Genomic DNA, 17,614 nt, shown 5'->3' with positions numbered 1-17,614 from the left:
AGAAGGCTATAGTCGGGTGCCCCGACTATCAGATACCCGTTACTCAGCTAAAGTGCGAAGGAGATAAAAACTTTGATCCGCCATAACTTTTTAACGAATGGTCCGATTTAAAAAATTTCTTCTACATTTCGATAGGTATTGATAAACACCATAAAACTGCATTTTTACTTTTCCGAAATATTGAAATTTTTAAAATCGTATATAAGCGATTGTGGGCGTTAGAGGGGGCGTGGCACCCTTTTGAAACAAACTTGCGCTGCGTAGGAACTCCTAGAATCTGCATGCAAAATGTCAATCTTCTAGCTTTTATAGTTTTCTAGATCTCAGCGTTCATACAGACAGACAGACGGACAGACGGACAGACAGACGGACAGACGGACAGACGGACAGACGGACATGGCTAGATCGACTCGGCTAGTGATCCTGATCAAGAATATATATAGTTTATAGGGTCGGAAACGCTTCCTTCTACCTGTTACATACTTTTGCACGAATCTAGTATACCCTTTTACTCTACGAGTAACGGGTATAACTATTTATTAGTTTATTATACCCTTGCAGAGGGTATTATGATTTGTAACGAACACACTCGATGAGCGTTGTCCACCCTAACACCTCTGTCTACGTTTCGACCGGCCTACTCAGGGAGCTGGGTGTGGGTTTGTGTTAAGATAGAACAAGAGTGTCACAGAACTAACAGTAGTAGACAGAGAAACGATAACGATAAGAACTTAAACCCAACGGCTAAGATTCGGACGAGAGAGTGTACCTATCGAAGATGGAGGCCCAGATGGTAATGGCCTCCTTCTATACCCACCCTACCTGTAAAGCCTCATCAGACTCTACCCTTAAACAACCGCTGCGCTACATTCTCTTAGGGGCCCTCAAAAGATAACAATTTAATTCATATTAAACTTCATCTTTAAAACTCCAAAAGCGATAATACGGTTCATTCTTAATACTAATAATGCTAACACTAAGTCCTTAAGACTAAAACGATGTCTACGTTAAGCGACTCTCTATACTGTCGTGATTGTATTTACGATTGTCAAAAAGAAAAAGGAAATGAAAATATTTACTTTACGTTAAATTGTGGCTGATTACATTATGTTATCGATATACGATATTCTTATTTAATTCGAGGCCCTGAGGCCGATTACTTTACGTTAATCAAATGCAAACGATTCTTATTTAATTCTCTTATATATGACAACGATTATATGATTGTAGATAGATAAATATATATATCAAATGTGTGGGCTTAGACAAGAATGAATATATAGTTAAATGTTTTGACGGCTATGCCGTACTTACGAACTCTCCAACGAAGTCAGCAGGCCTGATGACGATCGATGTGTGCTGTAGAACTTTGAAGTGTTTATGTAATGGTTATATATGTCAATCTATATCATAAGCACACACGAAATAATGTTGGCTAAATAGAAATCGTAAAGTAAATTAGAATCGTATCTTAAATGTGTTGGAAAAGAAGCAAACTAAACTACTTTTACTTAATGCGATACAAAGAACAAGTTGGCAGCCCCAGCCAACGTGAACTGGAACCAGAATTGGAACTGAAATTCCAATTGGGATGAGACTTCGTGTTTGCGCGTGCTTGCGCGGATTTGACGAATCGGCGCCGGTGGGATTCGTCCGAATTTCGTCCGACTGGTTCGGACCTGTCGATTTTGGTGCAGTTAGGTAGAAACGGCGTTCCTTGATGCCGCTTGCGGTTGGACGCTGACAAACTAGGTCCGGTATTACGAACAGTACGGTAGTCCAGGCGTGGAAAGGAGAAAAGATCCACTTCACGCGGTGTGCGCCTTTACAGAAATCCTTTATGTAGATTCAGGCGTGGTGATGATGAAATACGACCCAAGCGTGGGCTCTGATGAAATGTTAAATCCAGGCGTAGACCTGATGCAAATCCTGGGCGTCGCACTCGCGTGGCACGGATGCAAAAAAATGTTACCGCTGTAGCGGCTCCAGCTCCTTGCTGTGCGCAGAGGGAGGGCTCGCAAACTTTTGCACTTCTTGGAAATCGCACGTGGTCGCTGGTTTCTGCGTTCTGGGGAATTCCAGTCAGAAAACGACAACATTTCGGAGAAATTAACTCACCAACAAGAATAGGAACAGTAACAGGAGAAAATATGCACAGATTAGCAGGGAATTCACTCGCGGATGATTGGATGCGATCGAATTAAGTAATTTTTACGGAGCGAACGAACTGGTCACGAGAGACGCTGTTATAAAAGAGGCGGAAATCATGGCTTCTAGTGTGAACGTCGTATGCGTGAAATCCCAAAATCCTTAAGTATGGTATTTTCGGGTGATTAGTGTGAGGATCGGATCCTCGCTAATAGCAAGGTTGCATTTGGGGTAAATGACTCAGCTGGAATGTCTTAGCTAAAGTTAGGCAAAATATACTGACACTCACAGATTTCAGTCAGAAGTTTTCAACGCAGTGAAGGAGACGTTTCCGACCCCATTAAGTATATATATTCTTGATCAGCATCACTAGACGAGTTGATCTAGCCATGTCGGTCTGTCCGTCTGTCCGTCTGACTGTCCGTCTGTCCGTCCGACTGTCCGTCCGTCTGTCTGTCCGTTTCTACGCAAACTAGTCTGTCAGTTTTTAAGCTATCGGCTTGAAACTTTCCCAAAAGTCTTCTTTCTATTGCAGGTAGTATATAAGTCGGAACCGAACGGATCGGACAACTATATTTTAGCTCCCATAGAAAGGATCGGTAAAATAACGTTAAACAAGAAAGGAAGCTACCTTCGGCCAGCCGAAGCTTAAATACCCTTGCAGATCATTCCTATTAACTTACAAATCGCAACAACTTTTAAATTTTGTATTGTTTTTACATGAATTTTTCTGTCCCTTCCCTATTGCAGCTATATAATATAGTCATCCGATTTTTGTTAAATTTCGAAAAAAAACATATCCTACAGTAGGAGAGAATATAATAAAAATGAACGGAGCTAGAATCTGTTTCCAATTAATTTCCAATTCATTTTTCGATCGTTCCTATGGCAGCTGTATGATATAGTCGTCCGATTTTGATCAAATTAAAATTGAAATTCGGAAATATTTAAAAAGAGTCATATCCTAGAGTAGAAGAAAATACAATAAAAACCAAAGAAGCTAGAATTTATTTCCCATTACTTTTCCAATAATTTTCCGATCGTTCCGGTGTTTTTTGAAATATTACCCTCTACTCCTGGGGAATATTATTTTTTTAAATATAAATAATAGAATAAAATATTGAATTAAATATTTAAAAAATCGGACGACTACATCATATAGCTGCCATAGGAACGATCGGAAAATTAATGGGAAAGTAATAGGAAATACATTTTAGCTTCTTTGGTTTTAATTGTATTCTCTTTTACTCTAGGATATGATTTTTTTTTAATATTTCCGAATTTCAATTTTAATTTGATCAAAATCGAACGACTATATCATATAGGCGCCATAGGAATGATCGGAATATTAATGGGAAATTAATTGCAAACAAATTATAGCTCCGTTGGGTTTTATTGTATTCTCTTCTACTCTAGGATATGATTTTTTTAATATTTCCGAATTTTAAATTAAATTTAAAAAAAATCGGATATTATATAGCTACTATAGGGAAGGATAGAAAAAATAATTTCAAAAAATCCGAAATTTAAATTTTTTGTAAGTTAATAGGAATGATCTGCAAGGGTATATAAGCTTCTGGTATATAAGCTTAAATTGAAACAAACTGTTTCTATTTATTATTGCCATACCATACATCGATTTTACATGCTAAGGGCCGTTTTCTCGTCTGCCTGTTAAATTTAAAGGAAGCCTAAAACTCTGATTTCCCATTCGATTTCAAGGTTTTTACCCTACTTTGTTTGTTTTGTTGAATAAAATAACAATTGAAATATTAAATATAAATAAGTATTAAAAAGAATGCCCTCTTCAGTCAATAACACTGTGCAACATTTTTAGGGTTATAAAATGTAACTGCAATTCTGATTTCATGGGCGGAAAGAACTCATCGAAATAAGCTAAAACCCATTTGGGGTTCTCTGGTTTCTATAGTGAGTTAAAGTTTTACATACAAAATTTATTTGTAACGGCCATATCTTGTGAACCGATTAAAATTTCACTATCAAGTCTTCAGTGATTATGTAGCTATGAAGCCAAGGAACTAAATTGACAAATGACTCTTGCGAAGACGTACACCTAGCGCGTTAAAAATCGAAAAATTAGGCAATTTTTTTAACGCGCTAGGTGCACTATGTGCTAAGTGCGCAAGAGTCATTTGTCAATTTAGTTCCTTGGGTTCAACCCAAATGGGTTTTAGCTTATTTCGATGAGTTCTTTCCGCCCATGAAATCAGAATTGCGGTTACATTTTTCATGTTGCACTGTGTAAGTTATCATTATTTTTGTTTTTGATATTTATTATTTTGTATTTACTCTATATACTCTGACTTATATTTGGTTTCGTGTGACTCGCAGAATAAAAGGGTTAATGTTGTTCCTTAAAAAACCCGTTTCCAAATCTTTAAATATTTCTTGATCAGCATCATTAGCCGAGCCTTTTCAGCCATATCCGTACGTACATCTGTTTGTAGGAACTCTAAAGTCTCGGAAACTGTAAAGGCTAAAAATTTGGGATTCCACGGGATTTTTACGCAGCGAAAGTTTAATTTAGTTTAACCACTCTAACTGTTACGAACCGCAAAATTCTGGCGCCCACATATTGGAATTTTTTCAGTGTAAGCATTGTTATCTTTTTTTCTCAATACAAATTAGAATTTTAAAAATATTTTAAGTACAAATTTAATTTAATCATTTAATTCAATGACCAGGGACCGTAAATAACAGTCATTTGAGACTTTTATTTTAAAAAGACTACTGTGATATTTTGTTTTAAGCGTCAAAAATAAGACTCTTTTTACTCTTGTCCACAAAGCATATGCATTTCAACAAATCTGGAAAGCAAATTAACTGTTATTTGTCCATGTCTATAAAGTGCATAAAAACCAGTAAAATTGTTGATAAAAAATTGAAAAAATCTCAGTAGGCTTTTTAAAATATAAGTCTCAAATAACTGTTATTTACGGTCCCTGAATGAAACAGGTTAGCTGAGTAAAGTGTATATAAAATTTTAATGATAATTTAAAAATTTGTACAGCTTCACAATGCTTCTGGTAAAATTTTTTTGGGGGAGGTATATATATTTAAGGTATTTTTCTTTCTGTGAGTTTGAGATTCACGCAATGCGTGGCGGTTCCCGGCCAACAGATGCATACCAAATTCGCTTTCACTGAGAAAAGACAGTCTGAGCTGAGCTTAGGCTGATCTGGAAAAGCGTTTTCACACCGTTCGGCCGCCGCTACTGGGGGCCAATTCATAAGCGCATTTTCATTGCATTTTCACACATTCATAACACTTTAATTAACCATTTTCAACACTTTCGTGGGGTCCGTGGCACCGCATCCTGCTCGCGGTCATTTGCCGAGATCCGATGCAATCCATGGATCCACTCGCATTTCCAAACTCCAAAATCTCTCGCCCGGGGATGAGATGATGACTTTCATTTGCCTGGGCTCGTGGTCACTGTCTATTTGCGTACTTTTACCTGTCCCAGCCAGTTAGTTAGTCACTATAGCCAGTTACTTAGTTAGTTGGGGACAGCTGTGGGTCGTGCTACTGGTATTTTCGAGTCGATAACTCAGCCTGCTGGACGCCGCCGATGTGTGTTGCTAGTTGGCCATGGCAGCTGTTTGTTTTGGCCTCATCTTATTTGACAACGTATAAAATTTGCACAGCTATCGTGAGGAAGGGCAGACCACCGCATACCACACATTTCTCGCAGATGTATCCGCGACTTTCCCTTTTCTGAATGGGGTTATGATTATTATTATTGTCACTGCTTTCTGGTTGGTGACTTGGTTTTGGCATAGATTCCCTGCCCTCAGAACGTGATTGGTTTTATTATGAATATCTTATGACCACACATAGAGAAACACCAACTGATATCAATTGGTCATTGTCATCTTTATTTCAACATGACACTTTTCAGCGAAGTATCTCGATTTCAAGAGACGATTATATGATTTTTTACCTGTCTGATAAAAAATATTTGGAATATTTAAGTTTTGAAAATTATTTCACATAAACATGCAATTTATTTAATTTACAATTTTCTTTTTTTTCCCTTAAAAAATCTTTAAATTAATTTGAGTATGGGGTATAAAAAAAATGGAATGGTACTTTTAAAATGCTTTGACAGCGTAAAAGTTAAATAAAATTATTAAATTAAATTAAATTATTAAATATTAAAAAGCCCCGATACGGGGTTTTTAACCCCTAAATACACGTTAGAATTATTTAGAATTAAATTATTTATTGACTTCTTCTAGTGCTGCACTCTCCACAATTTACCAGATCAATTTTTACTGAATTGAATTGTTAGGAATCAACCACAAAACAACATTTTAGTTTAAATTACTATTTAAACTTTTATGGTCAAGGCAAAATGTCGTTATGTATTTTAATTTTTTGGAAATTTAGGAATTTAAAAATGAAAACTTTACCGTAAAAAGTAGAATACAATTTAATGATAAATAACACAGAAAGACAGGTGCGAATGGCTAGATCGACTCGGCAGTTTTGTGCTGATCAATAACATTTATTTTTTATATGGTCGGAAGATCTCTTTACTGGGCTCCTAACTTCTGACTGAAATTATAATTCTCACCAAAGGCATAAAAGTTTTTTCATTCGAAATACAATTTGAGTATTTTGAAAATGTATATTAAATTGAAATATTCTTTATCTAATCTGAAAATCTGCAAACAATTAAATTTTGCGGACTTCAAGAACTGTACTTTAGAAATCGATGTAAACGTTGGAGATTGTGATACTTCTTAGGTATACCTTCAATATTTTTTTTTTGGAATGACAGACTTTTGATTTTTGAATCCACCATTCTGTTCATTTGTTCGGCTCGCTCCAGGCGCTCGACTAAGTTTGAAAGGGAAATGCTTTTACTTACTTTTACAAAAACTGATTTTCAATTAAAGCCCAGACAATTAAGATTACGACTACGATTTTCAGCACTTTTTGGCCCGCTCTCCCGGCGGGTAAAAGTAGCTGGCCGTGGTAGTGGCTGTTGTTTATTTCGCTGGTTTCCCACCGGCAGGAGGCTGCGACTGTTGACAATGTTACATGAACTTCGGGCGAAAGCAGCGCACCGGCAGAGACAGCTTACAAATTACAGTAACAATGCTTTTCCAGATGCCGCTGCTTGTACCGCTGCAGCGCTGCCGACGGCGACGCCGATGCCGACTGCGCATTACCGTTGGCTGGCCAAACGAAAGACTTAAGCGAGAAACTTGCACGACTAGTTTGGGGGAATCACTGCTGGGGGCCAGGGGGCGGGCGGGACGGAGAAATGCTTTCGCAGCAGATGAGCATGCCGATGCCGAAGTCGCTGCCACTGCCGCCGTATATAAATTGTCGTGTGCGGTGGAAAATTGTATCATTCAATCCTTAACCGTCTGAGCAGCTATACGGCAGCAGCAGTCAGCCAAGACCGAAAAACACACAAAAATACAGTTTTCCCTTCAAGAGAAAGTGCGTTCGCCGCCGAACTACGTGAAAGTGTAGTGTGGACCCTCAAAAGGACTATCCAAAGAACCCAATTTAAAAACCGTGAAAGAACAAAAACCAATTCAAAAAGCAAAATGGCAAGCCATAAAGTTACTTTCGGTGTCTTGTGTCTGGTCGCCCTGAGCGCCGCCCTTCCCGCCGAGGAGACGCGCGGCCACGCCCGCAACGCCATCGGCGGCGAGAACGACATTATGGATAGCATCTACAGCGACTGTCTGCGCAAGGACTCCGTCTCGTGCGTCAAGTACAAGCTGTTCAGCTTCGTGGACAAGGTCCTCGGCGCCCGCGACCAGTTCGCCCTGACCGAAGGCGTGACCGTGGTCCGCTCCCCGGACGCCCCGCAGCAGGAGGCCGCCCGCTCCATCTCCGGCGACGAGTCGTTCGAGTCCCTGGCCCTGAACCGCATCAGCAGCTTCCTCAACTCGCACACCATCAAGGTGGAGCTGAAGGGCGCCGACATCGTGCAGGCCGTTAGCTCCACGGGCCGTGCCCTCGAGGATGCCTCCGAGTCCCTGTTCGGCTCCAACGACCCCAACGCCTCCGAGGAGAGCCGTGGCAAGAAGAAGAAGGCCGCCAAGATCCTGGGACCCATCCTCGCCCTCGTCGCCCTGAAGGCCGCTGCCCTGCTGCCCCTGCTGTTGGGCGCCATCGCCCTGATCGCCGGCAAGGCCCTGCTCATCGGTAAGATCGCACTGGTGCTGTCCGCCGTGATCGGGCTCAAGAAGCTGCTGTCGCAGGAGAAGCACGTGACCTACGAGGTGGTGGCCCACCCACACCACAGCAGCAGCCACTCGACGAGCCACGACTCGTACGGCAGTGGCTACAGCGCCGACGCCGGAGCCTCCTCGGCCTCCTACGGCAGCAGCGGCCATGGCGGCTGGGGACGCTCCATCGACGCCCAGGACCTGGCCTATGGTGCCCAGAAGCCCGTCCAGGCCTAAGTCACAGGATCACGAGCACACCACAAACCAATCAAAATCACTCAAAAAGAAGAATCGAATCAGAATCGGAGACAGAATCGCGACAACACACGAGACTCTCAAAGAGGAACACACATTATTTATCGTTCGTTTTAATTAATTTATTAATTTAATTTATTTTATTTATTTCTCCAAGCAATGAAAACGAAAAAGAATGAATCACACACACGCAAGATAATGTTAAACCGGACAGAAACCAGAACAGAATCAGAACTATATATGTTAGTTGTTAAAACTGATGAAGCTAAAGTTAAGTTTGTAAAAAGAGCGGCCAGCGAGAGTTAACCCACAAATTGCAAATACTCAGCCTTAAGTCTAAGCTCGCACAGCACTTCCCCGAACCATCGGCACCTCGATCACCCCAACTGCATCCATTTGCAATGCACTCTCATCTGTCAGTCTATCAATACCTCTCTCACTATCTCTGTCTCTATCTACATCTACATATCCATCTTTTTTCACTCTCTCTATATCTGTGCTTCCATCCTAAACTGTATACCGTACACTGCCTATACCAAAACTCTGCCGATTGCCATGCAATCGAAGCAACGTACAAATCCTAACTCAACAATCTATATCTGTACTCTATTATCTGCCTGTTCAACTATGTTCTTCACATGCAATTCTAGTCTTACAATACAACAATACCAGCAACAAGCATGCCTACTATTAGCTTTAACTCCTCTAGCTCTAACTATATCTCTATTTCTATCTATATCTCTATCTCCATCATTCTATCTATGCTAAATGTTCTTTCAAATCTATCCTATCTATCCTTCATTTTCTCACCTTCTACTGAGTCATAGTTTTGGTCATTTGCATGCCATCACTTGCCATAGGTCTCCGAACACACATCGCCACACCAAAATGAACTCATTTTCCGGCTCTGCCTCAGAGCCACTATTTCCTCACTCGACACTCGACTTCTACTTCGACTCTTCAACTTTCTCATTTCTCCTATCTGCCATCTCTTTCCGCCGTCCTCTGCTGCTTCTGCATCTGTCACTTTCTAGCGCTCTACTTTCCCAAAAACCCCACTGCTACTCACACCCTGTAATTCTCCGTAATGTTAAAATATTTTTTTTCAATATCTTAACTCCTTAAGCGTACTTTATGCATCCGAGCGACTCGAACCGCTTGTCGGCCCGATTGGTGTCGGGCTCTCCTGCCCTGTGGACCTAAACAGATTTTTAATTATCAACTTAAAAATACCTTGTTTGTGACATTTGGAGGGCTCTCTAGCCAACGGCCGCAAGTTTCGAGTCGCCAGCACGTCGCACTTTAATTTAAATATTTTAAGCAAAGTCGTACGGCGCTTTCACAACTTTGTAACTCCGGCAACAGTAGTAAGATGATGATGAAGACGAAGAAGAAGCGTGAAGCTGCAGATGTGGATAAGTCACAGATCACAAAACTCACTCACAAAAAATGTAAATTCCATAGATTACAATACCCCTCTCTCTGTCACACATGCATGTCATTAAACAAAAAAATGATGAAAAACAATACACAAAAAAAGTTGAAAAAACACAAGCAAGGAAGATTAATAAATAAAAAATCAATGAAAAATCAAGACAAGTCTCTATAATTTATGGCATACCATGGGGTGAAAGCGAAACGACAAAACCGAAAGCTCTATGCATAATTCCAAAACGAAGACGAAAACTGGCCGTTGACAAGTCCATCTTGGGTCGAAATGCTTTCATTTCAAGTGAAATTGATTTGCGACCCAGTTGCCCCAGCGAATTTCAAAGATTTGCCCGTTAATAGGTGTAAATAATTATGACTGGGGTCTGGCCAAGACAGGTTAACAAAAATCCAATAAACCCCGCAGGCTTTTGATGGCAACAGAAAAAGCCAGAGCAACGGCAACATCGGCAACAGCCACCGACAGTGAAAGTAAACAGTTAGGAAACCGAAACAGCAGTCAAGACCCCAAACCGCCGAGCCACCACGATTGCAGTGAAAAGTTTCAGAAATTGTGGCACATGGCCAAGACCAAAACAGCATTTTCCAAGCCGCTCTAAATGTGGCCAAGTCGCCGCGGCCCAACGAATGCCGGCGAAAACAAAAGACAGGTTAATGCGCATTAATGTTAACAACTCATTTGAGCAGCTGCCAAGCTTGAGCAAACATTGACTGACCACTGTCAGTCTTATTTTTTTGGTTTGTGGCGGACGCCGCTCACTTAATCAAATGGAAATTACGAAAATTTTGGGCTACGCTCGGTTGGAAATTATCTCAAAGAGACCGCTTGGTGCCACCAAATGTCAGTCGAGACTTAAAAATCGCCCATTTAGAGGATTTACACGGAATTGGGCATGCTTTTGTGCTTTGGGATTTTTTCGTTTTAATCATAGGATGAAATTTATAATGGGTAAGTAGAAAATATTTATATTTAATTGTCAAATAATATATAATAAGTTGGGACTAATTAAAAAGTTGTGAAGAAAATTATTGTTTAAAAATTATATATACAAAGTTTTCAATATAAAAGGAATAAATTAAAGTTCTGGGACTAGCATGAAAACATTTCTTAAAAAGCTTTACCATTTGCTGAAAGGTTTAATGGAAACTTTAACTTAAAAACTTTAAACGATAATCATTTCACTCTCCATTACCATTTACATATTCCAGTATCAACTTTTTTAACCCGTTATGTCCCACAAAATCCACAATCACTTTACAAAATTGGTAACGTTCCTCGGCTCCTATCCAGCCTATTTTCGATTCTGATAAATTTCGTTTACAGCCGCTAAACATGGTAGTATATGCAAATCGACTGACCAAAACGAAAGCCCGACTCAGTGATTTGGGGCGAGCAACGGTTGTGCCGCTAGAGAAACGCCGCCTCGGCGGCAGCAAAACTGGTGCAGCATCAGTACTCTGCAGCACCACCAGCTGCAATTTCACATTCTGAAAAACCAGATAAAAAACCACAAAATTTACAATAATTCATAAGAGGAGTTAGTGGCGGAGGGACGGAGGAGAACGCTGCGAAGGAGAATCGTGCAGAGTGCCCAATTTGAAACCAATTTCACTGTCAACTGGACGGGGGCAGTGGGGGGTTAAAGCCAAGTGGATGGGATGCCTGCAAGGGCGTCGTCGCAGCGCAGAATGTGTGCAGAATGCTCAACGAAATGAAAACGAGTTTGGGCTCCGACTCCGAAAGGAGGTCACCAGAACGTAGACAACAACCAGGGGCGGTCCCGAAGCCAAAGTTGATTGCCGGCCTTGCAGCACTGCGCTTTCCAGCAGAGCGACAGCCAGAAACCAGAAAATAAAAATCGGCAAAAAAGTAAACGAAATGAAGAGCCAGATTGCCTGCCTGACTAATAATATTATTAGGCGCTCGGCATTACTGCCGCGGCCATAATTTTCCGCTCCAGCACGTTTTTCCCACACAACAACTGACGACCGACAGACAAAGCACGCATCTGAATTTATGATTACACCAATTGTTGGCGTAGCTTTGCTCACCGTGCATTAAATCAACTGAGCGCATTGGCGAGCTTCCATTGCTTTTGATTAATTGAAAGTTAATTGGCCACGAGCCCCGCAAAGCCGTGAAACAGTTTTGGTCACTCGAGCGGTTTCCCGGCACGCCTGATTTGCTGCCGCTTCTGCTGTCCGCCGTCGTTTGTGGTCAATTTAAATTACGCTATGCAGTTAGCAACAATCGCCCGTAATTATCAAACGGCCGTTGCATCGCCTAGGCGCTTATGCTGCACATTGCGTGAGGACTTTGATTAGCAGGTCAATTTGCATTGCAGTCGAAGAGCGCTTAATTACTTTTATCGCTGCGCTGCCGAGTGGTATGCCATTGAGTCACTTGGTGTGCTGGAGATTTCTAAATCTTTTGACATAAGGTATTGTAAGGAATACGGCTTATGCTCCAATTAAAATAAATATTTGTAGCTCTGAAACACAAATGTTGGCGCTGCAAACTTTTGCGGAACGCTAACAATCCTAACGAGAAATACAAAATCCTACACAAAAAAATTTGCTTGGTAAAATTGAGCAACAAAGATATTTACGTAACTATTAAAATAGTTACGTGTACTTTGTTTTTCCTTTGGGTTTGTGTCTTTGCTAATTGTGTGTATTTTGTTGTTGTGAAATGACTATTTACTTAGTATAATTGACAATTTTGCTGGTTGGGGCCTGTTTGACAATTATTACAGTTGATTTTACCAAGTTTTTTTTTTGGCTAAAATATTTCTCATTACTATTAAAATATACTTAAACCAGGTTGTATGTTTACTTTTATTATACCCTTGCAGAGGGTATTATGATTTCAGTCAGAAGTTTGCAACGCAGTGAAGGAGACGTTTCCGACCCCATAAAGTATATATATTCTTGATCAGCATCACTAGACGAGTCGATCTAGCCATGTCCGTCTGTCCGTCCGTCTGTCCGTCTGTCCGTCTGTCCATCTGTTCGTCCGTTTCTACGCAAACTAGTCTCTCAGTTTTCAAGCTATCGGGATACAACTTTCCCAAAAGTCTTCTTTTTATTGCAGGTAGTATATAAGTCGGAACGAGCCGGATCGGACAACTATATCATATAGCTCTCATAGGAACAATCGGGAAAAAAAATTTAAAAAAATTATATTTTGGGTGTTTTTGAACCTATAACATTCTACTTTTGGAAATGTCATTTTTTATCTAATTCTGAATTTCGAATAAAATTTTTTTAAAATCGGACGACTATATCATATAGCTGCCATAGGAACGATCGGAAAATTAATGGGAATATAATAGGAAATAAATTATTGCTTCGTTGGTTTTTATTGTATTCTCTTCTACTCTAGGATATAACTCTTTTCAAATATTTTCGAATTTCGATTTTAATTTTATCAAAATCGAACTACTATATCATATAGCTGCCATTGAAACGAACGCAAAATTAATGAGAAATAATAGGAAAATAAACATTTTTGCGATTTGTAAATTAATAGGAATTATCTGCAAGGGTATATAAGCTTCGGCTGGCCGAAGCTAGCTTCCTTTCTTGTTGTTATTGTGAATTATACCCACTCATGGTGATGATGTCCGAAACGAATTATTATTTTTTTCTTATATGTTTATATATTTATGGTTTTTCAACAACGGCTAATTTTTAGTAATAAGAGGAGCTTGAGTGGAATATACACAATTTAACTAAAGAGATCAATTTTTAAAAATCCGTGAATTTTTAGGAACAAGAGGATATATTTTTGTGTATCTTACATAACTTTACTTAAGATACCTAAATATGTATTCTATGTCGATTCTCTAAAAACCGCGAATTCTTAGGAACAAGAGGATTTATTTGTGTGGATCATACATAACTTAACTTAACTAAATATACTAATAAATAATTGGAAAATTCGCTACTTTCATTTTTTAATTACTTTATGCAAAATCAGGCAGATGGACAGGTGCATTTCGACTGGGATATTTATTCTTATCATTTGGATTTTCTGGTACTAAATTGTTTTTTTGACGTCATGTACTTCCACCGAACATAGAAGTTACATATGTAAAACATTAAAAGGCGTTATAAGTCCTTAAAATATCCCTGGGTATAGTTATGTCATAGCTCATATGAAAGGTATTGACTCGAAGATCAATCCTGTTTTTAGATTTTAGCCCATATTCCCATTGGTTTAAAAGATATTTGCATTCAATTTTTATTTTCAATTTTTATAATAAAAATTGGAGAATAAGACTTATTTTCAATTTATATAATAAAAATTGGAGAATAAGACCACTTTTTAATTTATATAATAAAAATTGGAGAATAAGACTTATTTTAAATTTTAAGTCGTATTTTCCAATTTTTATAATAAAAATTGAAGAATAAGACTTATTTTTAATTTTTAATTTTTTAATTCTCTCTTGCAGACACGTTTTCAGACACAATCAGAACAATTTTTTCCCTGAGTGTATTAAAACCACATAAAAATCGGAAGAATTTTTCTTTTAGTTTCATAGAACCGAAAATTGCCAGATTTGACGTGCCATTTCTTTAATTTTTTGCTAAAGTTACTGCTTTATTATACCCGTTACTCGTAAAGTAAAAGGGTATATTAGATTCGTGCAAAAGTATGTAACAAGTAGAAGGAAGCGATTCCGACCCTACACTCAGAAAAAAAATCGCCCTAAATTCTAGAAAATCGCCAAACTTTTTAAGCCAATGGCAGCTCGCCTTGAAGTTTAGAAATTTTTTTCTAAATTTAAGGGTTTCTGCTTTCTAATCTTTAAGCATTTAATTTTCTGGAATTTAGAAATTTTTTCTAAAGCTGAGGGCAAGAGCTTCTTAAATTGAGAAATTTTCTTTCTTTAATTTAGAAATTTTCTTTCTGATTCTGAGGAATGTTTTTTCTATTTATTAAAAATATTTTTTCTTAAAAATAGAAATGTGTTTTCTTTGATATAGAAATATATTTTCTATAAATATGAAATAATTTCTGAAATTTAAAATACCGGTTTTTTTTCTATAAATATAGTTTGATATTTATTTTGTATTTTGTGATAATTTGGGTTTAAGTAGTTAAATCTAGCTTATATATTCCGTTTTTAGAACATAAAATATAATTACATTTGTTAAAAATACATTTTTGGTTTAAGGTAGGTCTTATCATTTAACTTATGCGATTGAATGGGAGGATTTGTAATTGAGCTTTGATTAATTAATTTTACATCTTTGATTTGCTAAGAGCTACTTCTTCAATTTTAAAATTTTGTAGGTATTGAGCATAACTGATACAAATTTTTATTGAAAGAGACGACAAAATATTTCTTCTAGAAGTCATGTTTTTTGCATATGACTTTAAAGTTTTGTGCTTTGATTCAAATGGATAGGTCCACAGATACTTCAAGGGTCCTGACTCGCTAACAATTCTAAAATAATGATTTAAAAAGTGAAATTTTGGTTTTAAGGTGTCATTAAATAAGTCTGTGTATTCTTTATTATGATATTCTATAGCTTCTTTTAATATATTTAATTCTTTTGAAGAATATTCAGAAAGGGTAATGTAATCAATTATTTTTAAAAGATTTATTACAAACTTCCAAACGGGACAATTTGGTGAAATAAGATCTCCCACCATTAACGGAAAATAAGTAATAAAAGTTAAAATTTCTCTCGCAGTGGCCTTAATATTCATTTTCCTCAAGTGTCTAATTTGAAATGGTGGAAAAATGTTTCCTATTTCGGATACACCATACTGAAAATTCATTTTTCTTAAATTTATAATTTCTAAATCTAATGTTTTTTCATTTATATAAAAGAGCAAAATTTGGCACACACCATATTTAATAATTCCCTCAAAAACGTCGTGCAAAATGTCAACGGAAAAGTTTTGCACTGCTGAAAAATGGCTAAGATCATTGAAAATGCATGCTGACTTAATACCAGTTTCTAAAACGTTTACACACATCTTCCGCGTAGTTATTTTCATTTCTAAGAGTTTCAATGATCTCTTTATGCGAATATGCAGCTTCCTCTCTTGGCATTTTGCAAAACCTGTGAGGCACCGTAAAAGCTGCCCCACATTCAGCGAGTAGATTTAAGTATACATAGACATATTTAGTAGATTTAAGTATACATAGACATATTTAGTAGATTTAAGTATACATAGACATATTTGGTAGATAATAAGACAACTATTACCAAGTTAGGATAGGCCACGGAGGCAGGCAAGAAGCCAAAAGAGACGCTGAGTTCAAAACTTCGGCCGTTAGCCAGTAGTTCAAACAGGCGTTATGTAGTATGTTAATCGACCGTTAGCCGGTAGTTCAAAAGGCGCTATCGAGTGTGCTAATTGGGATCTCAGCTGATCAGGCGCTCTACTCGGGTTAGGCGGTCTGCACACGATCAGATTAGGCGACCTACGCACGTTTCCAGTGTTGAGAAGCGAGGGCCTGGTTGGATATAAAAGCCCGGCGACCGCCAGTCCGAGTCTCTTTCAATCTCTGTCATTCGCCGCAAGTATAAGCCCAAGCATCGCAGTAGAGAACCACGCAAGGACACCAAGGACACCAAGGACACGCAGGACATCGAGGATCGGGACGAAGGACCCTAGTGAGTAGAGTGCGAGAGAGACAGGGACTGGGGAAAGAAAAATAGTGCGGCTAGGGAAAAGTACATATATATATAGAAGAGGAAGAAAAGTCGGAAAAGAGAACCAAGAAACTGAAATAAAACCCACGAAGAATAAGAACAACGAACATACACCGAGTTGGGTTTATTTCTCCCTGATCCTCAAAGCCCCGATCCGCGTGTGCTAAAACAGTGGCCCAAACCAAGCCGGTTGCGTTTTCGAAAACATTCCTTTGCGTAACTGGACTTCGGTGGCAACCACGTGCACAGACGTGAAGGCGTGCAAGTACGGGTTTTCTCTCCGCTTACATAGCTTTCCGTCTCGGTTACGACCGACGCGCACCCATCCCGAACAGTGGGAGCCTGTCCCAGAACTGGGAGCGCTGACTTCTGTCCATGTTTAGAGACGACTCCTCTGCGTGGGCGTGAAACAGCGCCCCAGGCGGCGGGAGTTGACACAGTGGACACGGCCCACTGTGCCTCCTCCGGCACGCACGTGACGGCTTTCACTCGTTCGCGTCTGACCGAATCCGAGTCCCAAATGCCTGCCCTGACCCACCGATAAGGACCGCCGCGCGCATCGTGGCTGATCGGCGACTGCGGCCAAGTTGCCCACCTCCCCTCGTCCCCGCTTATTTACAAATTCGATTGTAAAGGATCCTGGGGAGACTGAGCTCCATCCCAGCCGAAGAAACATCCTTACAAACCTACAATAATATTTCGACGCAACTGATGATGTAAAACCCAATATGCTATTGAGGCCTAAGTTGTCTCCTAGAACTAGTGCTAACGTTAAATATATTCTATGCTCTTCGCCATTAATAATTAAAGATATTCCCTTTTCTTCAAGTCTTTTCAGCTGATCAACAAGTTTGCCCAAACAC

At 39.2% G+C, this 17,614-nt stretch overlaps 1 protein-coding gene across 1 annotated transcript; it reads left to right on the top strand.

Moving 5' to 3' along the window:
• The first annotated feature begins 7,530 nt into the window (after window positions 1-7,530).
• Window positions 7,531-10,220, top strand: Osi7 (Osiris 7). The gene has a single exon (XM_017140337.3). The coding sequence runs from the start codon at window positions 7,737-7,739 to the stop codon at window positions 8,601-8,603; it is 867 nt and encodes a 288-aa protein (XP_016995826.2). The 5' UTR covers window positions 7,531-7,736; the 3' UTR covers window positions 8,604-10,220.
• Window positions 10,221-17,614: the final 7,394 nt, after the last annotated feature.

The sequence above is a fragment of the Drosophila takahashii genome, chromosome 3R (genome assembly GCF_030179915.1).
Source record: "Drosophila takahashii strain IR98-3 E-12201 chromosome 3R, DtakHiC1v2, whole genome shotgun sequence".
NCBI lineage: Eukaryota > Metazoa > Arthropoda > Insecta > Diptera > Drosophilidae > Drosophila > Drosophila takahashii.
The sequence above is the reverse complement of the archived record's forward strand: the minus strand, read 5'-3'. Positions and strand labels throughout refer to the sequence as shown.

Excerpts from the sequence above, each read along its gene's own strand:
- Osi7 (XM_017140337.3), top strand. The coding sequence starts at position 7,737 with ATGGCAAGCCATAAAGTTACTTTCGGTGTCTTGTGTCTGGTCGCCCTG.